Genomic DNA, 22,183 nt, shown 5'->3' with positions numbered 1-22,183 from the left:
CAGAAGGAATCAAAGCGTAACAAGAGAAACGGATTAAAAGCACAGAGGGCCTGTGAGCAATTGTCTAACCTAAATCTATATGCAGTGTAGTTATAGCTATGTCAGTCCCAGGATATTAGAGAGAGATGGTGGGTGAGGTAATATCCTTTATTGGGCCAACTTCTGTTGGTGAAAGAGACGAGCTTTCAAGCCACACAGAGCTCTTCGTCAGGTCTGAGAAAGGTTCTCAGTTCTGTGTGGCTTGAAAGCTTGCCTCTCTCACCAACAGAAGTTGGTTCAATAAAGGATATTACCTCTCACACCTTGTTTTACCAAAATGTAGATAGGCTTAGCTCATCCAGACACCCCCACTTCTGGGTCTGGGGGGACAGTCTGCCCCATGCCACCCTTGTGTTTCCCTCTCTGTCTTCAGGGTTCCTGTTCCCTTGTCCTTGGCCTCCTGAACCAGTTTATGCATCCCACCAGTGGTGGTTGGATGTAACTTATTACAGTTAATAGCCCCTGATGAGTGCTGACAAACTCTTAGCTGGGCGATTGTTTCCTTTCCTGTTGGAAGTTATCCTTGTAACCCTGCAACAAGCTGTATAACAACCAGGCAAATGGCACACATAATAGTCATAAAATAGTACAGGGATCTTCTATATCCTTCACGGTGCCATATGTTAATGATGGCTGATTCAACACCTGTTTTTAGCATTCCATCTGTTGACAAAATCACCTTCAACATCCACTTCTGCAAGCTATTTCTAGCCTATCAACAGACATTTCTGTAACTAGTGCAAGGGGACTGATCGGCTATTCAAACATGTTTCAATATATATATATATATATACACACACATCACCTTAGCTATAGGCATCACTCTGTGCATGGCCTATAATATCAAAACAAAACTCACCTGAGCAGGATGGATTATCTCTAGGAAAACAGGCTCCAGTTTTCTTGGCTAAGATTTTTGCAAATATTTTACAGCTGATGCTCACTGGAACTCTCCTTTAGAGGTATAATTCCTACAAACGCCTGCCTCTTTGCCAGATTTCAATATTAGAGAGATTAGCACACTCTTGAATGACCTAGGCAGCCTGCCACTTCCAAAGTCACATTGAAAACTTTGCATAGTTCTGAGCCTAAGACTTCTTCATTGAAACATGAACGTTGGAGGTGTCAAAGACCTGCTGGATCTAGTCAGTTCCCTTGCCCATGCAGGCTTGTTTCTTACAGGGCATTCTGGGTGTCAAGTGATGGGGCTGTCACTGCTTCCTGTCATGCAGCCTGATAAATCTCACCATTAGTAACTGCTGTTTATTGATCACTCTTCATATTGAGGGAGCACTTAAAATGTGGTAGGTACTTTTCAAAGGTAAGGGGGGGCAGTCCCTGCCCTAGAGAGCTTGCAGTCTAAAAGGCATTACTTTCTGAAGGTCGTAAAAAAGGAGCATTTGGAGGATTTCTTCTGTGACTGGCACACACTGGTGTTTGGAACGTAGTTAGGGTTCCCTGTGCCGAATCCGAACAGAAACAAAAGCAGTAGCTAAACGCACCGAGCACTGCCGGTGTATGTTCACTCATCTCTGTCCTGATGTCAGGACTATGGATTGTTGTATCAAAATCATGTGAAATCAAAGAGCACTTTTTAAGAAAAAGAAAATACAGCTCAGCAGTGATTGAAACTGTTTGGCGGAGTGGGGCAGGGCTGAGGGAAGGGCATAGGATCTAGAGATTGACCTGCTCTCTTCGCTAATTGCGGCCCTTCCAAAAAAGAGTGGGGCACATTAATTACTCTGGGGTGGGCAGGAGGAGCATGAGCACGATTGCTCCCCCAACTGCACTTTTTTTATGAATTCAGATTGGACCTCAGCTTCCAAGGGCTGTCGATCTGTTACCTCTCCCCAGAGCTAAATTCACTGGAAGAGAACCTCATGAACCTGATACGAGGCTCTGAGGCCAGCAAGTAACCTAATCTGACATAGCGTCGTGTTTTATAGGCAAAGAAGACATAGGACCGGCTCCTGAGCGTAGCTCAGCCCGCAGCTCAGGAAGGAAGTTAAAAGCCACCTTTCCACCCTATCTTCTCATCTTCCCTCCCTATTCTGGAAGCCATTTGGCCATTTTTACCTGTGTAAAGTAGAGCAACCTCAGGGCTGCTCTATGTTATGCCATCTGCCCATGGCCCTAGAGTGCAGTTCAGGGATCCCAGACATAGGGATGCCACTGGTTATAGCCCTCGCCCCAGGCTGTAGATAGGAGGGAGGTGCATGAGTGGCTCTTATTATTTATTATTTCTATAACAGGAGTGCCTAGAGGCCCCAAATGAAATCAGGGTTGTTTTGTGCTAAGCGCTGTAAAGAAATACTTCCTGCCATGAAAAACTTGTGATTTAAAGAGACAAGATGGATGAAGGGTGGGAGGAGAAACTGAAGTATGGCGGTGTTAAGTGACTTGCCCAATGTAAGCGGCAGAAGCCTGACTGGTATAGGACAGGGCCCCAGTCGAGTGCTCTATACACAGGCCCACTCTGTCCTTGTGGCCAGGGAGAAACTTCAGATGGCTCTGCAGCATATTGTAGGGATGTTCTGTGCCATTGGAGCCTCTCAGAGCAGCCAGGGCACACAGGAAGATCTGGCACATAGTCTTTGGCCGTCCGGTGGAGTCTGATAACCAAATGTAGACCCCTATCCAGCAACGCACTAAAGCACGTGCGTAATTTCCAGCATGTGACTTGTCCTCTGGAATCAATCAACTTGATGGTTCTATTCACATGCTGCAGCTAAGCCTGTGCTTAAGGGCCTTGCTGGATCAAGGCCTTAGTGAAAGAAAAAATTAAGAACAAAAAAACCCCCAAAAAACCCCACCCAGAAGACTGTTAAATTGGAAGGCAAATTAAAGACGGCGTAAGTTCCCTGTCCCAGATGTTTCTCACCACATGGCACCTCCAGGTCCACGCTGCTATTTTATCCCCTGATTTTCTTAGGCAAGCAGAAGAGAAGGAAACTCCTTCAGATGTAATTGCACCTCGGTGCTCCTGCTTGACTCTATTACACAAACAGTCAGGAGAATTCAGATTGTCCTCTGTGTTCTTTTCAGAGCCAAAAAACCCCCAACGTATCTGGGATATCTGCAGTCAAACGCCTGCTTTTTTACTTGGTCATGGTTACCTTGTCCAAACAACATACCCCTTGGTTTTTAAATATGGTGGATAGATTTTGTTTTACAACATATCGCGTTCCATAAAGACATAATGCAAATAGTAAAGGTGATCAAACCATGAAATTGTCCTACTGCTTTTAAGTGGCCCAGATGCTGGTATAAACGTGGGTGGGGGTTGGGTTTTTTTAATACAATTGGCTTATTAAAAAAGGGGGGATTTGATAGCTGCTTTCAGCTACCTGAAAGGGGGTTCCAAAGAGGATGGATCTAGACAGTTCTCAGTGGTAGCTGATGACAGAACAAGGAGTAATGGTCTCAAGTTGCAGTGGGGGAGGTTTAGGTTGGATATTAGGAAAAACTTTTTCACTAGGAGGGTGGTGAAACACTGGAATGCATTACCTAGGGAGATGGTGGAATCTCCTTCCTTAGATATTTTTAAGGTCAGGCTTGACAAAGCCCTGGCTGGGATGATTTAGTTGGGGATTGGTCCTGCTTTGAGCAGGGGGTTGGACTAGATGACCTCCTGAGGTCCCTTCCAACCCTGATGTTCCATGATTCTATGATTCTATATCTTTTGTGTTTCTCCTTTTTAATTCTAATAGTAGGCAACCTTCCTGGGTAGAGGGTCGCATTAGGAAACATTTACAATGCAAGTCATCGTGCACTGTATCTTACTGCTTTTTTCAGTCTTAGAGCTTGATTCCAAGTCCATTGAAATCAATGGGGACCTTTCCATTGACTTCAATAGGGTTTGTATCATGTTCCTACTTGAACTGCCCAGATTGTCTGTCACTGTCATATATAGTACCTATCCCAAATACACCTTGGGACACTTTTCCACAGAAATTAAAATGACTATTAAAAATAGCTCTGTTTGTCTTTATCTACCACTAGCTAGCTGATATAAGGCTATAGACAAATGGACAGAAATGCATTCAAACTTACCTGTGTCAGGTAAATATCAAGACCTGTATGTTCCAGGAGGAAAGAAATTGAATGGCAGGTTATTTACAGAATATAGTGTATATTTTAAATCGAAAGAGCACCCCAAAAGCTTTCTAGTCTCATGAAATTTCCAGCACAACCTTTAAGCTCCATTCTCTTAAAAAGCCTTAATTTTCCAAATGTAAAACTGAAGGCCCAGTGGTACCAATGAGTAACTTTCAGCTTGCAGTGTGGTTTTGAGCAATAGATCATCAGAGAAATGATGCCCAGATGATGTATTGCACTAATACATCACACCAGCACTATCACTTTCATGATATATTAGTATAATAAACTATCAGTACACTATCACTGATGTATTACTCAAAAAACAGTTTTTAACCTACAAAAAGCATCTTCAGCTGTAACCTGATTATTATTTTTCTCCATAGTTTTCAGCATAAACAATAGGGTATTCCTCAGCTTTCTCTAGGGCAGTCTAGGAAAAAAGGGAGAGGTATTCAGACTACCTTGTTAACTGAAACTTTTTCTGTAACTTCTCTCTAGTCCAGTGAGCAAAGGCTTCTTATGGACTGAAGCTAACACCACATCACAGTGTGTAAATTTCCTACCAAACAGGCAAAGTTATTTTGATTTTGGGCTTCAATCTACACTTGAGCCATGTGTTCTAAAAATCTTGCTGCGGTTCATCACGGGGGTTGATTTGCAACTCAGCAAGTGATACCGGGGCAAAATCCGTATAACGCTTTGCACAAAGTACTCAGGGCTGTTTCTGGTGCCCCTAGCTTGGCCGTATCTAGGCACTGAGTATGAGGATTTGTATCATAGAATCATAGAATAACAGAGTTGGAAGGGACCTCTGGAGGCCATCTAGTCCAACCCCCTGCCCAGAGCAGGACCGATCCCAGACTAAATCATCCCAGCCAGGGCTTTGTCAAGCCTGACCTTAAAAACTTCTAAGGAACGGGATTCCACCACCTCCCTAGGTAACGCATTCCAGTGATTCACCACCCTCCTAGTGAAAAAGTTTTTCCTAATATCCAACCTAAACCTCCCCCACTGCAACTTGAGACCATTACTCCTTGTCCTGTCATCTGCTATCACTGAGACTAGTCTAGATCCATCCTCTCTGGAACCACCTTTCAGGTAGTTAAAAGCAGCTATCAAATCCCCCCTCATTCTTCTCTTCCATAGACTAAACAATCCCAGTTCCCTCAGCCTCTCCTCATAACTCATGTGTTCTAGTCCCCTAATCATTTTTGTTGCCCTTCGCTGGACTCTCTCCAATTTCTCCACATCCTTCTTATAGTGTGGGGCCCAAAACTGGACACAGTACTCCACATGAGGCCTCACCAATATCGAATAGAGGGGAACGATCACATCCCTCGATCTGCTGGCAATGTCCCTACTTATACACCCCAAAATGCCATTGGCCTTCTTGGCAACAAGGGCACACTGTAGACTCATATCCAGCTTCTCGTCCACTGTCACCCCTAGGTCCTTCTCTGCAGAACTGCTGCCGAGCCATTCGGTCCCTAGTCTGTAGCGGTGCATTGGATTCTTCCGTCCTAAGTGCAGGACTTTGCACTTGTCCTTGTTGAACCTCATCCGATTTCTTTTGGCCCAATTCTCCAATTTGTCTAGGTCCCTCTGTATCCTATCCCTACCCTCCAGCGTTATCTACCACTCCTCCCAGTTTTGTGTCATCCGCAAACTTGCTGAGGGTGCAATCCACACCATCCTCCAGATCATTAATGAAGATATTGAACAAAACTGGCCCCAGGACCGACCCTTGGGGCACTCCGCTAGATACCGGCTGCCAACTAGACATGGAGCCATTGATCACTACCCGTTGAGCCCGACAATCTAGCCAACTTTCTACCCACCTTGTAGTGCATCCATCCAGCCCATACTTCTTTAACTTGCTGACAAGAATACTGTGGGAGACCGTGTCAAAAGCTTTGCTAAAGTCGAGAAATAACACGTCCACTGCTTTCCCTTCATCCACAGAACCAGTTATCTCATCATAGAAGGCAATTAGATTAGTCAGGCATGACTTTCCCTTGGTGAATCCATGCTGACTATTCCTGATCACTTTCCTCTCCTCTAAGTGCTTCAGAATTGATTCCTTGAGGACCTGCTCCATGATTTTTCCAGGGACTGAGGTGAGGCTGACCGGCCTGTAGTTCCCAGGATCATCCTTCTTCCCTTTTTTAAGATGGGCACTACATTAGCCTTTTTCCAATCTTCCGGGACTTCCCCCGATCGCCATGAGTTTTCAAAGATAATGGCCAATGGCTCTGCAATCACATCCGCCAATTCCTTTAGCACTCTCGGATGCAACGCATCCGGCCCCATGGACTTGTGCACGTCCAGTTTTTCTAAATAGTCCCGAACCACTTTTTCCTTCACAGAGGGCTGGCCACCTCCTCCCCATGCTGTGCTGCCCAGTACAGTAGTCTGGGAGCTGACCTTGTTCGTGAAGACAGAGGCAAAAAAAGCATTGAGTACATTAGCTTTTTCCACATCCTCTGTCACTAGGCTGCCTCCCTCATTTAGTAAGGGGCCCACACTTTCCTTGGCTTTCTTCTTATTGCCAACATACCTGAAGAAACCCTTCTTGTTACTCTTAACTTCCCTCGCTAGCTGCAACTCCAGGTGTGATTTAGCCTTCCTGATTCCATTCCTACATGCCTGAGCAATATTTATATACTCATCCCTGGTCATTTGTCCAATCTTCCACTTCTTGTAAGCCTCTTTTTTGTGTTTAAGATCAGCAAGGATTTCACTGTTAAGCCAAGCTGGTCGCCTGCCATATTTACTATTCTTTCTACACATCGGGATGGTTGTAGTTGGTTGTAGACTCATAGAAGTTTAGGGTTGGAAGAGACCTCGGGAAGTCATCTAGTCCAACCCTCTGCTCAAAGCAGGACCAACCCCAACTAAATCCTAGTCCAACTAGGACCCTTTGCTGTCCCTCCCCAATGACAAATACAGGAACGGGTTACAAAAAGAGAGAGAGAGAGAGCAGGGAAAAGAGAAAGAAAAGCCATTTTGTAGCCCCCTCCATCATGGAAAAGCCCGTGCAAACGGGAGTTTGGCCTGATGCTCTTCATGTGGCTTCCCTGCTGGCAGGGGAGCCCACAGAGGGTGGCTCCCTGCTGGGAATGGCTGTCTCCAGGTCCTGAATCTCCCTTTGTACAAGTCACAGGAATTTCCCTGGGACAGCTGCTGCTGCAGTCAATGGGGCTGAATCCAAGATGGAGTTGGGCCAGACTGACTGACATGATTTGCCTAATGCTATGTAGGGAGTCAGGGAGAGAAGTAAGTTTCTAACTGACTGCAGAGAAGTTACACCAGGGAGGAGTTTGGGTCTCTGCATCCGAGTGTCCCCACTGTGAACGGATAACGATACTTAGCTACCTGCTGGACTGGGGGAGAGGAGAGGAACTGTTAAAGGCTCAAATTGGAAAGCGTTATATAAATGCTCAATATTCCATGGCTGTGATAGAATTTCCAGTATAGGCTCAGATGGGTGCCGTGGAGATATCTGAGAGAGAGATTGTGAGGTTTCCTGCTGTGGCCACAGATGCACAGGCTGCTGTAGCTGGACTTTAATTCTTTCTCTCTCTGTCCCCCGGCCCTCCTTCCCTGCCCCCCGCCCCCCGCATTCCCTAGCTCTCTCATCCAGAGGCATATTTAAACTTTGGGACTTAGTACTGGTGCAAACAAGTAGGTAATTAGGCTTCCTGATTGAATTTAGAGCCAGGCAAAAGGCTTTCAATCCTGTAGGAAAAAAGAAAAGGAATACTTGTGGCACCTTAGAGACTAACCAATTTATTTGAGCATAAGCTTTCGTGAGTTACAGCTCACTTGCATCCGATGAAGTGAGCTGTAGCTCACGAAAGCTTATGCTCAAATAAATTGGTTAGTCTCTAAGGTGCCACAAGTCCTCCTTTTCTTTTTGCGAATACAGACTAACACGGCTGTTACTCTGAATCCTGTAGGAGTTTCTCTCAGTTGGTCTGCATACGCATTCACCTTAGCACTTCTTCCTGGATGCGGAAATACACTGTGATAGCCTGGCTGACTCTTTGCCAGTCTATTCATGCACAAGCTTAGTCTTAAGCTCTCCACAAGCTCAGGTGTGAGGATTCTTAGCAGTAATAATTATTAAATGATGGGGGTTCACTTGTTTGAATTTTATCCCCTTGTTTTCATTATTTGACATTATTTATTTACCCATCTTTCCCTGGAGATCATGATCAAATACAGCCCCTCTCTCTCCATAGTACAACAGGGCCAATCTTAGTCGAGCTGTTGATGTCAACAATACATCACACCTCTTGGAGGCAGCTAGCGCGACTGCATCCAGGAAGAGATGCTTTTGTGGGAGGGTGGTGCTCTTGCAGCTACCAACACTGGGGTTCTGCCAAATATGGAGGGAGCTTTAGGGCCCAATCCCATGTCCATTGAAGACAATGGAAAGACTCCCACTGACATCCTTCATTTCCACCCGTTTTGCAGAGGACTGTTGCGCTCTGTGACTGCTCTGGCCAAACGCCCTTTCTGGCTATGCTCCTCCCTTAACTCTTCGTCCTCATAAGGGTTGTGAGCACTTTGCACTCCCAGAACCTGGACACCCAGTGGGTTTTATGCCACCAGGGCCCTCCATCACAGATTGTACCAGCGACGTTCAGGTTCCACTTTCTTGGAAGATGATGTAAAAGCAAAACTTTTACATGTCTTTTTTAGCCTTGCAAAGTACATGCTGTTAGGCATTCTGTGCATCGCCATGTGTCCTCCCCATAATGCCACTGCTACCTGAACAGCTGAGTCTGAGGAGAATTTCCTTTATCCCATAGTCTTCTCAGAATACTGCTGTGTAACCCTGCCCCTGCAGCCCCCCGGCTTACACCTGCTGTCTACCTTCTACTGCAATCCGAAGTTGGCAAATTCTTATTCCTGTCAGTTTCAATGTCACAAGAGTCAGCTTTAAAATATGCTGTCATTTCAGAGCTCTGGCTAAATACAACTCAGACTGACAACTCTGAATAATTCCTAAACTTTCTGGCATTTCACTCAAACGCTCATATTACAGCAAAGTTGCTTTCTCATGTTTTTCATCTTATGTAGTCTCTGAAGATTTGCAATACAGTTATAGAACAGGTTAACATTTTTTTGACTCTGAAAATAATACAGTGGGAGCCAGTGTGTAGTAATAGGATGTCAGGAAAACATCACTGTCAGCCTACAAAAATTATCTAGATAATCACCATTGTTTGTTGTTTTTGAATTTTCAGCACGTTCATGTCCATGTTCTTCCAAGGAAGGTTGGAGACTTCAGCAGAAATGACAGTGTCTATGATGAGGTAGGTCTCATTCAAAGATCTTATTGCTAGATCAAAGTGGGTGTCAGCTTAATCAACTTAATGAGCCAGGTCTTGCCCTAGATAAACTGGCAGTATTTAAAGTGAACTCCACCAAATTTGACTTTTTTAAACTGCTGGCAAAGAATCTGGCAATTACGGAACACCAGGCAGGATAGTGTATGGATTGTCTTGCAAGCGAAGGATCAAATTATGCAATGCATAAGGCTGTAAAGGAGTGTTGGGCGACCCGTCAAGCTCATGTGCGCTACCCTTGCTGTGAGTAGTTGTACAGGGGAAGACGCAGTCTCACGTTCTGTCCCCCATTCGTGCAAGCAGGAGTGGGAAGGTCGGGATGGGGGAATGGGCAGAGTTTTGCACCATGTCCCAACAGGGGGTCAGCATAGCTGCGCCAGCACTGTGAGGAAAATACCTTTTGCTCACCATAGACCTGGTGCAGGGAACTTCCCCCTCAGAGCAAAGAGAAACCCTTGCGGCTGATTACCAATCTCAGAGTCACTGTCTGCCTCCTGGCCTGCTCCAGGGGCCGCACAATAAGGCAACACCCTTTGCTCAGGGCTTGTGGCAAGCTCATAGTTCAGCCCCAGGGATCAAAATTAATCAGAATAGATGTGTGTGTCTTTGATATACGTATGCACATGGCTCCGATTGCAGGATTGGAGCCATAATCAATTACATTTTTACGTAATCCCTGTGTTTTTTTTAAAGAACATTTGTACTGGGCATTACTACTTTCCCAGCTGATAACAATCTGAATGAGTTAAATGAAAATTGTAATCAACGCACTTTTGTGTGTGTTTCTTGGTTGCTTGGTAAGAGATTGCATCTTAAATATACAAACTGTATTCCTTCCTGGAAATTATTAATGCCAACTTTTTTCAGCACCATGCCATCTGTTCTAGGAAGAATTCATGATATTTTTCTGCTGTTGCACTTTTTTTCCTTTTGTGATGTGCCTGTGCTGATGCTTCCCTATAGAATGTTATTTACACGATGAAAAATAGGATGCCATGTTTTGGATCCTCTCGAAATGTTATGACTAGGTACGATGATTATGGCAGCTTGGACAATAATGTGTATGTGAGAGTTATGAGGTGGATGGGGGCTCTGACCCTGGAAAACACATGTAACCAACAATGCACAAGTAGACCAAATGAGTTCATTATGGCAGTACTTGTTTACCGCTGTGATTAAAGGAATATCAGCAAACTTGAAATCTAATCCATATTTTTAAAATGTGTTAAAAATAGTTTTAGATACTACACCAGTCCCTAAGTTCCTCTTCCTTTTTTAGTTTTGTTTTACAATGACATTTTCCAGTTTTTACAAATAAAACCCACACAAGCAGGTAAAGCTTAGGGTATGTCTGCACTACCCGCCGGATCGGCGGGTAGTGATCCATCTATCGGGGATCAATTTATCACGTCTAGTAGGATCTTTCACATGTGTAGATCTTTGACATGTCAGCAGATCACTATGTATTGGCAGGCTGCAGCTCTGTAACAGATAGACTGCTAACCGGGGAGATAAGGCTCTTGGAGTGTTCTTCAGATCCCAACTCCTCTGGAACATAGTCTGAGGTCAATCAATATCTTGGTTGTAAGTGTGGTTTAGTTTACGTATGGGAGGCTGATAAATGTAGCTATATTTTGGATTGCAAACATAGACAGTATTCTGTAATTGCCCCAAGGCCCCATTCACATCTAGCCTGTGTATACATGCTGCTCAGCCAACTTATCACAATCCACCAAAGCATTTTGGCAGGGACATCTCATTAAAGTGTACACCAAACCCAGCCACAGTGCAAGATAAGCAAATGCTCTGTAACTATTGTGTAGGATTCTCCGCAAAGTCCTGCTCACAGCTTTGGTTCAACACAAGCTAACGTAAGTCTCCAAAGTACCTTTAATTGGTTTAGAGCCTTCCAGACGGTGACACGTTGTCATCTGTTTATGCTCAGTAGATTGCTGGCAAGTCCCATGACACTCTTCGCTCTTTGACAAGTGAAGAACGTGCCCAGATGTTGAGGCATCAGTCTCTAGGATTTCTGGAGACAAGATGTTGGAAAGGAGCTGCATCCTCTTGATGTCTCCCCCTCCCCTCCCCAGTTGGCTTGGGAATGAATATCTCTGTTGTTGAGTAACGGTTTGAGCAGAGGAATGGGAATCAGGACTTCAATAGGTTGAGTTCCATTAGGTAAATCTTATTTATCCTGCATTTGGGTGTGAGGCTCCGCGATTCCGTCTCCTGACAGTATTTTAAGGTATAAGGGGAATATTTAAAGGTAGCAGATAATGTGTCTGTGACAGATGCAATTCCCTGTACTTTGGGAGATCTCACTGAATTAGGTTTAAGTATCTTTGGAGTCCAGTGTATTAAATGCAAAGGTTCTGTAATATTGTGGGTCTGGGTGATGAAAGAACTATATTGGACAATGTGGCAGACAATGAACTGTTGGGACAATAGTGTGAAGTGGAATTCCTGGGAAATAGCTAGGAAAAGGTAAATGCAGTCTCTCCCCCCCACCGCCGGCCTCTGGTTATGCAAAAACCCAGCACTTTGAAGCTACACCCTGAAGGAAGGACAATTGTTTGCTAATTACCTGTTCCCAGAGCCCCAAGATCAAAGGGCCAAACTGTATAAAGGAGGGACTCTCAGATTTACGCAGGTGGCCGTTCTGAGCTAACAATTGTTATGAGCTTGTAACCACAGAAAACCCGTTGGTGGGTCGAAGAACGGATCACTTGCCAAAGCCATGACTGGAGTTGGGGATGGGGGGACCTGTGGCAAGCTATTAGCATGCATACAGTATGTATTAGCATGCAGTATGTTTTCTCCTGAATGCTTTATTCTTCAGAATAAATGTGCTTGCTTAGAAAGAATTGTGTGGTGGATTAACTGTGGGCAATTACACTGTTTATAGCCTCTGAGAAGAAAGCAATGCAGGCCCGCTAACTTACTGTGGAACTCACAGTGGAGGCAAGGAACTGTGCAGCCTGGAAATACTGCAGTCAGGAGGTAGAGAGAGATGTGTGTCTCTACCCAAGAGGGGGGATGGCTGAGGAGCTCGGAGCCTAGAGTGGGTGCCCTGGCTTGTCCATGGAGGGAGAATACAGGTGCAGTTGCCCTGAATTGTGACAAGTCTTTATTGCTTGGTACGTTTTTTTGGGATTGACCAATAGGCTGTGTTGGATGAAGCCTCTTGTTCTGGTTGCACATTTACACTTCCTTTATGATTCAGTATTGGAAAACTTAATCACAAAGAAGAGAAAGAAAAACATCCAATGCCCAAATGCCTTTCCTGACATGTTTCCTCCAATAAGTCACTTGAGTTAGGCGTATGTATCTCAGTGCATGCTTCAGAAGCCACTGCTTGATTTCTTTTACATATTTATAGAATCATTAGTAATGAAAAAACCTACTAGATCTGGACCATTTTGGCCGAGGAATACACTTTCCCTCTGTCTCTGCAGTGAGACTCCCTGGGATTTGTTTATTTCTTTGGGACTGCTAACGAACCAGTCCCCAACATGCCACTTTGTCACAGTGAAGAGTAAAGGCATGTTTTTTTAATCCTCCCATCTTCCTGAAATTATTTGGAGCCCAACCCTGCAGACAACTTACACATGACTGTTAAGTTTCTTTCCTAAAGCAATTACAGGATCAGGCCCTTTATATTTTACTCTTGGTTTATAGCCATTTCATATCAATCTTGAGGCATTCTGATCCATGAATTCTGTTTGTTTCTTGAAGATTGGAACTGCAATGGAAGACCTGGATGGCTATTAGGAAAAGGCTTTAATCAAAACACATGCATATTGTCACCTGTATTTCTTTCATTTGGTTTAAAAGAGAATGAGATCTTTATATTTAACCATCAAGGAATTTAAGGGAGTTAAATATCTGCTTAACAATAGAGGATTGGTTCTTTTCTGCTGTGAAAGTATGACACAAAAGATTGATTCAGTTGTGCATCAGTGGATATACTCTACCAAAGAGCTACATTCTGTGTTGATTTAATGAGCGTGAGCACTGTGTAGCTATCAGAGGTCATTGTATTAAAGACCTTGAAGACATTATCCTGAAATGTCTCTCCACTCTCAGAGCATCTCGGTTAAGGAGCACTATGTGTTTGTATAACCTCTAACACAATGGAGCCCTGATCTCAGTGGAAGCCACTAGCTGTTACTATAATAAAAATAATGATCATCCTGCCTTAGGTTGAGGGTGATAACACTCTTACTGTGGTGGGTGTGGGGCTCTCCAGTGCTGTGCATATAGAACAGAAAAAACCAAGCTTGTGTTACCATCATCATTAATGAATGTCGAGGTTGGCTTGACAGCCTTGGCGACTGGAGACATGCCGGCACTGTCCATCCAAAGGGTGACTCAGCCTATTTTGAAGGAGACCTCTCTAGAGGAGTGAATGAAACTCAGTCTACCTGTCAATGAGATCCTCAGTATCTACCAGTGCTGCTAGAAATGGTGTCATTTAGCACCTATGATATGTTTGGGGATGAAGAACCCTGTGTACTCTCACTCTATACTCAGTAACTGGACTGAGACCACCATCTTATTTTCATAAACAGTTACTACCAATGCAAACCATATTCAGAGCAGTTAATTTCAGGTGAAAGGCTCTGTGTCTGTAACCGGACTTACTCTCCCCCACGCCCAAGTTTCTAGTCTCTGTCTAGATAGAAGCTCCTTGCCTAGAGTGGTGAGAAATGCAAACATGATCGGAAAAGGGGAACGCAAAAACGAGAGAGCCACTGAGACTCCAATCCCCAGACGCTCTTCGGGATCAAATACACCTAAGTTAAAGGGCTGGGCTGGTGCTGCTGCTGAGCCTGCTGCATTGTACCTCATCCAAACTAAAGTCTGAATTAGTCCTTGGCTTGGAGATTTTGTAAAATGCTTAAAGCAGCAGCAATATTCCGGCTGCACCATCTGTTGTTCTCCTCCCTCTGATATTCAGACCGACAGCAAGAGAATCACTTCGGGAACGATGTTTTGACTTGCTGATCTCATTCAGCACATGGCATTCAATCATTTCAGCACACAGGAACACCTTGTCGTGTTCAGTTGCCATTCTGGAGGGTAAAGGAAGCAGCTAAGCATAATTTTCCACAGCGCTCTAGCTTCCTTTTCAACCAGGCCGAACTGGAGGACAACGGTGAATCCGCAAGCTTAGCCAAACAAACCTAGAGTTCAGATCTCCAGTGAGTGGTTTGTTGCAGCTTTGACTGTCACGCATCTAGGTGCTGAAGTGCTGACAGAAGCTCTCGTGCTGCCTCGTTATGTTTAAAGCCCAGTGGAGGACTCGTTAAAAGCGCACAGTTGCAGAACCTCCTGAAAGCAGCTTCCCACTTTACTCTTCAAGGAAAGTTATTTAAGACCTGATTCAGTGCCCACTGAAGTAAATGGAAAGACTCCCAACAATGTCAGTGGGCATTGGATGAGTCTCTCCATGAAAATTAACAGCATGCAGAGTTAATAAGCTGTTCCTGAGTCCATTCCTCAGGGTTATATAGTACCTTATGGCAACATACTGTTGCGTGCTGGTAGATCAATCTGCTACAGTCTAAACTCTCTAAGGGCCAAATTCTTCCCTATTTACATCTTGTGCAAGTCCATGTGGGTGAGACAGGACAGAATGTGGCTCTAAATGGATGCACTAGAGGGCAAAGGAGCTCTACCTAGGGAGGTGGTGGAATCTCCCTCCTTAGAAGTTTTTAAGGTCAGGCTTGACAAAGCCCTGGCTGGGATGATTTAGTTGGGGATGGGTCCTGCTTTGAGCAGGGGGTGGGACTAGACGACCTCCTGAGGTCCCTTCCCGCTCTGATCTTCTACGATTCTATTTTCCCCCAGTGCCTACCTCTCTATTTTCATCTTGGTGGAAATGTCTTCTTCCCATAGGCTGTGAACTTCATTCTGGTCTTGCCAAAATAATTCTTCAAAAAAACATTTCCCTTCTAACTGACAAGGCATTTTCTGACTCTTCCATTAGCCGATGAGCACAGGTCGGTCCTTTGCCTCATCTGCCTTGGGGTAATGCAGAGAATTGAGCAGATGAGTCAGTTCAGCAAACTGAACTGCAGGTGGTTATGCAGAAATACATTCATCTGAGGATACTGAAGTAGGAGTCATATATGGGTCTTAGTGTACTTCCCCATGCAGCGATTTATTACTAGGGTGTATGGGTACTTGTGTAATTCCCTGTCACATATGGTGGTTGTTAGGGCTGTGGAAAGCTCAAAATTTCAGAGTAAGGAGTTCAGTTCAGCGAAGTGAAGTGAAGAATATCCAAATTATTCATACTGCTTGAACCTACAGAACTGAAGACTGAAAATCAAATCATCTGGAAATCTCAAGGAAAAAAGGCTCTCCTGAGATTTGTGGGCCTAGTTGTAAACACTGTGAGAACATCCTTTCTCATGGTATTTTAGCATTTCCACTTCTGGTCTTGGAATATGTAATGTACCGAGGGCCTAATATTCTGGTATTTTCCTACATTATCTAATATTTGAGATTGCTTCCACTTTTACTGATGCTACTCATCATGTTCTCAGTGAACCATGAGGCTTATCCTATCATGCTGTAATGGTCTCGCATTTTGACATCCTTATCATGAGTGCAGTAGCAAAGTGGCTGGCAACACATCTGCATATTTCTTAAGTGCATCCCACGTCCATAAGCCAAAACGGACACATTTTTCAATCGGTAAATGGAATTCCACATCTTAGCATCATATGTATTTCCCTTGATGGAAACTCCACTGTCTCTGATATTTTTGCCCTTTCAGAGCTTGCATGATATTAGCCAATCCAATAAATGAAATCTCTAAGACCTTACTATACTTTCTGTGTATTGTATACACAACACATCTTAACTCAGTAGCTCAATGGGGAATAGATAGGCAGGATAAACATCATACCCAGGTCTGATTAACAGTCACTTATTTTACTGAAATCTCCCTTCCATCAGCTCTGGAGATGTCAAAGGGAATCATCCTGACTATAGAAACAAATTAGATGTCATTAGAAGATTCTGTATTAAAACAGCTATTCTTCATGATCACATACATGCCCTTTATACCTGGAATTTGTCTGAAAGGTAATGTACATTTGGCATTTTACATATCATCATGCAGTCTAATGGCCCTCTAGCCCATCTGTCTCTCTGAATTCCATCACTGCTTTTATTGCTTCTCACCCTTTGCTGACTTGGTTCTGCTTTAGCAGCCTGGCTCCAAGGTTTCACCACTCTTTCACTTAAGGTACAAATGTTAGCTTGAAGCCATTGCTTATATTTAGGCTTTATTGTAATGGAGAGGAGTGCTTTGATATGATCGCTGCAAAAGAGCTCTTGCCCTCTCCCCACCAGGATATGTGCTTTGTTTGCCTTTTAGAATATTTCCTGTCCTTGACAACAAGTCATTGGCAAGAAAGTTAGTCACAAAGACAAGCTGCTGATCAGGAGATTAGTGCTAACATGATCTCCAAGGCTGTTTACTTTGCCTGTTCTTGGAATTACTCAATAGCTCAGGTTTCAGAGTAGCAGCCGTGTGTCTGTATCCGCAAAAAGAAAAGGAGGACTTGTGGCACCTTAGAGACTAACCAATTTATTTGAGCATAAGCTTTCGTGAGCTACAGCGCACTTCATTGGATGCATCCAATTAAGTGAGCTGTAGCTCACGAAAGCTTATGCTCAAATAAATAAATTTGTTAGTCTCTAAGGTGCCACAAGTCCTCCTTTTCTTTTTTCAATAGCTCAGATGCTTCTTGTGTATTGTAGTTCCCCAGGGATTTCCCTACACCTCACCCTTCCCCAACATCCCCCACCCCCAGTTTTGTGAACTAGTTACATGCAGTGTTGCCAAATTAGTGATTGTTTGGAAATTTGAATTGAAATTGAAACATTAATGCACACTTTAAAAGCATATAAAGTGTATGATAAAATACGTGTATCTGAAAAAAATATAATAGATTTCAAAAGTATGAACACAGACGAGCTTCCTTATACAGTTGTTGTTTTTTATGACCATGTCAGTGCATTCATTTCGATGAAGTTAGCTAACCTAATAATTTCAAATTATGAATTGTAAGCAAAGTCTAAATGAGCTCTCCCTGACAGCTAGTGATGGGCTGGGGAGAAAGGCTTCAGGACCAGATTGTATTTACAATAATAATCTACCTAGGTATCCAGCAAACAGAGCTGTGTTGCCCAAGTGATAGATTTTGGCTGGGGTTGGGTTACAAATCACTTGAATGCAGGGGCAGTGGGGAGGGGGCATAATGAAATGTTGTTGTTCTTATTGTAGGAGTAAAGGGCAGTAGAACTTAGCTTGTGCTGATTGAGGGCATCAAGAGAGAGGGTGGGGACAGGTGTTTTGCTTGATGGTCTGTGTGGTGGAGCGGTGCCCCACCCCCATGCCAGATTGGGCTACAACAGGCCAGAGCAGCTGCGCAAGGCGGCAGCCAATCAGAGAGGCCGTGTTAGAGAGCCAATCAGGGCCAGTATTACAGCCAGCCAATCAGGGCTAGGCTAGGCCCTATATAAAGGCTGCCCAGGAAGGGCGCAGGCAGTCTCTCCCAGGCCATCAGAGGGTGAAGGTCCGTCTCCTGCGTGAGGAGACTAGCACTAGGGACAGCGCAGTGTTGGGCAGGCGGGGGGAGCAGAAGGGGACTCCAGCCCGGTACCTGCTGGGCTGCGGGCCCTGAGAAAAAGTGCCTAGCCGGTGCAAAGGGTCCGAAGGGGAAATGGCTCAGGGAGAGAGATAGACAAAGGGAGAGAAGGAGGGCAGGCAGGAAGGCTGCTGTCAAAGGGTCCCTGGGTCAGGACCCAGAGTAGAGTGTGGGCCTGGGTCCCCCCCCTTGTACTTCCACCTGGCCGTTTGGAGTGGCCATCATGGACTGCACCAGACCCCTGCCAAAAGGGGTTAGACTTTGGGGTGTGGTTGGCCATTGTGGCTGTGTCAAAGAGAAGGACTGCTGATAACACCAAACCCCTGGAAGGGGGTGAGACTGGAGAAGTGGGCACTGCCAGAGGGCAGTGTCCTGAAGAGGATGCTGCAAGCTGGGAGCAATGCGGGTGGAGACGCCAATCTAGGGCAAGAGATGGACGGGACAGCACTGTCAGAGGGCTCTCCACATGAACTGAGCTAATTCCCAGGGTGAACAGCAGGAGCGCTGCGGTGGCCCCCAAGCCATAGTTTGCCAACCCCGTCACAGTCTGCCTGAGACACAAGTACTATTTGACCTGCCCCTCGACACTGTTTAAAGACAGAGCTGATTAGGCTCCATAGATCAGGGGTTGGCAAACTATGGCTTGGGGGCCACATCCGGCCCTTCAAATATTTTAATCCGGTCCTCGAGCTCCTGCCAGGGAGTGGGGTCGGGGGCATGCTCCTCACAGCTCCAGGAAGCAGCGGCATGTCCCTCCTCCAGCTTGTATGTGTAGGGACAGCTATGGGGCTCTGCATGCTGCCCCCCACCACAAGTGCTGCCCCCACAGCTCCCATTGGCCAGAAAACAGGGCCAATCGGAGGTACGGGGTGGTGACTGCAGATGGGACAGTGCACAGAGCCCCCTGGCTGCGCCTCCACGTAGGAGCCGGAGGGGGGACATGCTGCTGCGTCTGGGAGCTGCTTGAGGTAAGTGCCGCCCAGAGCCTGCACCCCGATCCCCTCCCGTGCCCCAACCTCCTGCCCCAGCCCTGATCCCCCTCCTGCCCTCCAAACCCCCTGGTCCCACCCTCCTGCACCCCAGAGCCCTTACCCCCCACCACACCCCTGCCCCAGCCTGGACCTCCCTCCCGCACCCTGAACTCCTAATTTTTGGTCCCACCCCAGAGCCCATACCTCCAGCCAGAGCCCTCACTCCCTCCTGCACAGCAATCCCCAATTTTGTGAGCATTCATGGCCCACCATACAATTTCCATACCCATATGTGGCCCTCAGGCCAAAAAGTTTGCCCTCCTCTGCCATAGATAGTCTTTTGGTTTGTTAATTGACCACTACAGCTGAAATCACTGATAAGCAGGTCTAAGTGCTTAGACCTACTGTGGGACAGTGTTTCTGTGGAAGAGACGGCCCAGTCTGCACTAGCAGTGAAGTTCCCCCACTGGTGGAACCTCAACAGACCAACTCGCAGAGGTCACAGTGGCAGGTGGCAGCAGAAGGTGACGGTGCAGGGCCATTGGCAACAGAGCGATGGAGTGAACGGTGGCACAATGAACAACAGTGGCCAGAGTGAACCGTGAGCAGCTGGAGGAACGAGCAAGGTACCTTCTTGCCCCCCACCTGGGAGGTGAACTTATGCAAAAGCACCTCGGAACTCTGAGTCTCCACTGACCAAGGACAACACCGGTGAGTGTTAATGAGGTTGTTAAGAATGCTGGAGACACAACACAGTTCATGCGAACAAACATGGCTGTGGCATCATACTTTCTATTTAAGCAAGAGATACCACACACTACAAACTGGAGGCCAATGTTAAGTGCATTGTCACTTGAATGCAGGGGCGGTGGGAGAGTTGAAGTTAAAGTCCTGAAGTTGAACACTGGTTCTGAACAAGACCAGAAAATGCTCACTATCTTTCTGCAAGAAACTCAACTGACAGGCTAGAAGCATGTGGTGCAACAGTGAAAGATTCAACAGTCGAAAAGTGAAGAACTCTCTCACTACATTCAAAAAATTTGCATACATGGCTGATGAATGCACCAGTGCAAATGGGCATCAAGTATTAAGTCATTGTGTACGTTATCTTGAGGTTAGTGGTAGGCCAGTAGATGCATTTCTAGATGTTCAAGTAATAGACACATCGGCTAAATCTGTGACAACCCACATCTTAGACGAGTTAAATGCTTGTCAATTGGACCCCAAACAGATGGCAGCTTGTGCATTTGATTGAGCTGCAAACTTCTCTGGAAGACATGGTGGAGCACAAACTTTGCTCAGAGAAAAGTTTAACCCTCATCTCTCCTATACACACTGCAGAGGCCATCTACTCCAACTAGCGCTAGTACAAGCTGCAGACTCTTCAAAAGACATTTTAAAAAGCTATAAATTTAATGTGCTCATTATATTCTTTTTTCAGCAAGAGTCCAAAAAGACTGAATATCTTGGAAAATATAGAAGATACAGTGGGACTGAAGTTCAAATTAGTCCAACCTGGGAAAACCCTCTGGCTTGATCTAGAGTGATCGTTGGCTGTTGTCTTAAAATTACTCTAGCCATTATTACTGGCTTTGGAAAGTATCTACGAAGATGGGATGGATCTAAGTAGCGAGGCTGGTGGATTACTTTTCCTACTATGTTCGGAGAATACTATTGCCATTCTCTGTCTTGTAAGTCTACTGTTGAAACCACTTGGGTCATTAAACAATGGCCATCCAGGAATCTTCTACAACAGTAGTAGACCTTTGTCCAGCAATAGAAGCTACATTTGGATCAATCAGAGAGCTATCCATTGAATAAGTACTGGAAGAAGCAAAGACTTCAGTCCAGAAGTTGACCAATGAAAACATTTATATTGAATCCTTAAGTGAAGAGGACAAGAAGTGTTTGTTAAGTGGCAGGTGAAGACAACTGAAAAAGTACATAGACTTGATTCTTAAAAATCTACGACAGCGACTTCTAGATTCTACACAACCTCTACGTAGCTTTTACAGATCACTGTCCTATGAAACACTGACAGTTGAGTGGAGTGAGGCACTACCAGCCATGGAGCTGCCATGTGCTCAGGACAGAATAGAGAATTGGCACACTCAGTGGAATATCGTACGACAAATGAATGAAGATTTGACCTCAGCTTGACTATCATCGATAGTGGCTTTTAGCTCCTGTGGTAGAGGCTCATGCACTAAGCTCCAGAGGTCCCTGGTTCAATTCCACCCGTCAACAACCAGAGTCCATCGGCGTTACATTTGCACGGCTTTGCAGTGCAATATTTTCTCTCATGCTATTGCTGGGACGACTGTTTGATGCTGCCAAACGGAAGGGAGACTGAAGCCCGGGATACCGTCTGGCAGCTCGTTTTACCAGGTTTTCCCCCACTGAAGCAAGTCAATGCAAACTAAATTAGTTTAACACAAAAATAATAGGAGTGAGGGGAAGCACTGGCAGTTTAGAACCATCTGCCACTGATATGGCTGATTCCTTTTAATTTGGGATAACCCGTTCTCCCTGTTCTTCACCCCGAGTCCCATCAGGACGAGTACTAATGGTGAGAGAGGCCTAGCCTATGCCTCATTAGGGTGACCATATTTTCCCAAAGGGAAACCAGAATGCCTCATGGGGCCGGCCCCAGGCCCCCTACCCTCTCTCCCCAACACAAGCGCATCCACCCATGGGGCCGGCCCAAGGGCCTCCTCCCCCATCCCCTCGCCCGTCCGCAGGACTGGCCTGAGATGCCCCTCTCTCTCCCCTGCACATGGGGCCGGCCTGAGGACCCCTGCCGCCTGCCCATACACAGCTGACCTGACCCGAGCTGCTCTTCCCAGCCCTGCTTCCCACGCAGGGCTGACATTACCACTTCCCCCCCTCCCCACAGACCTCCATTCCTCCATGCACTGGTAGTGGGCAGTGTGTGGGTGGGAAGCAAGAGTCCAAGACCGACACACCCTGGACAAGCACTGTGCGTGACCCTGCGAGTAGCTTAGAGAGGGGTCTTCTAGTATTCGCTCAAGAGGCTTGGAGC

At 45.6% G+C, this 22,183-nt stretch overlaps 1 protein-coding gene across 7 annotated transcripts in view; it reads left to right on the top strand.

The window, feature by feature from the left end:
* The window catches only part of FHIT (fragile histidine triad diadenosine triphosphatase), a 1,060,586-nt gene that overhangs the window by 900,055 nt on the left and 138,348 nt on the right, over positions 1-22,183 (top strand). For all 7 annotated transcript variants that reach the window (XM_074957364.1, XM_074957361.1, XM_074957360.1 and 4 more), the window contains one exon: positions 9,396-9,464. In XM_074957364.1, coding sequence (XP_074813465.1) covers positions 9,396-9,464 — 69 coding nt within the window. The remainder of the gene's footprint in view (positions 1-9,395; positions 9,465-22,183) is intronic.

The sequence above is a fragment of the Natator depressus genome, chromosome 7 (genome assembly GCF_965152275.1).
Source record: "Natator depressus isolate rNatDep1 chromosome 7, rNatDep2.hap1, whole genome shotgun sequence".
Classification (NCBI taxonomy): domain Eukaryota; kingdom Metazoa; phylum Chordata; order Testudines; family Cheloniidae; genus Natator; species Natator depressus.
Note: the sequence above shows the minus strand (reverse complement) of the source record. Positions and strands in the feature narration are given on the sequence as shown.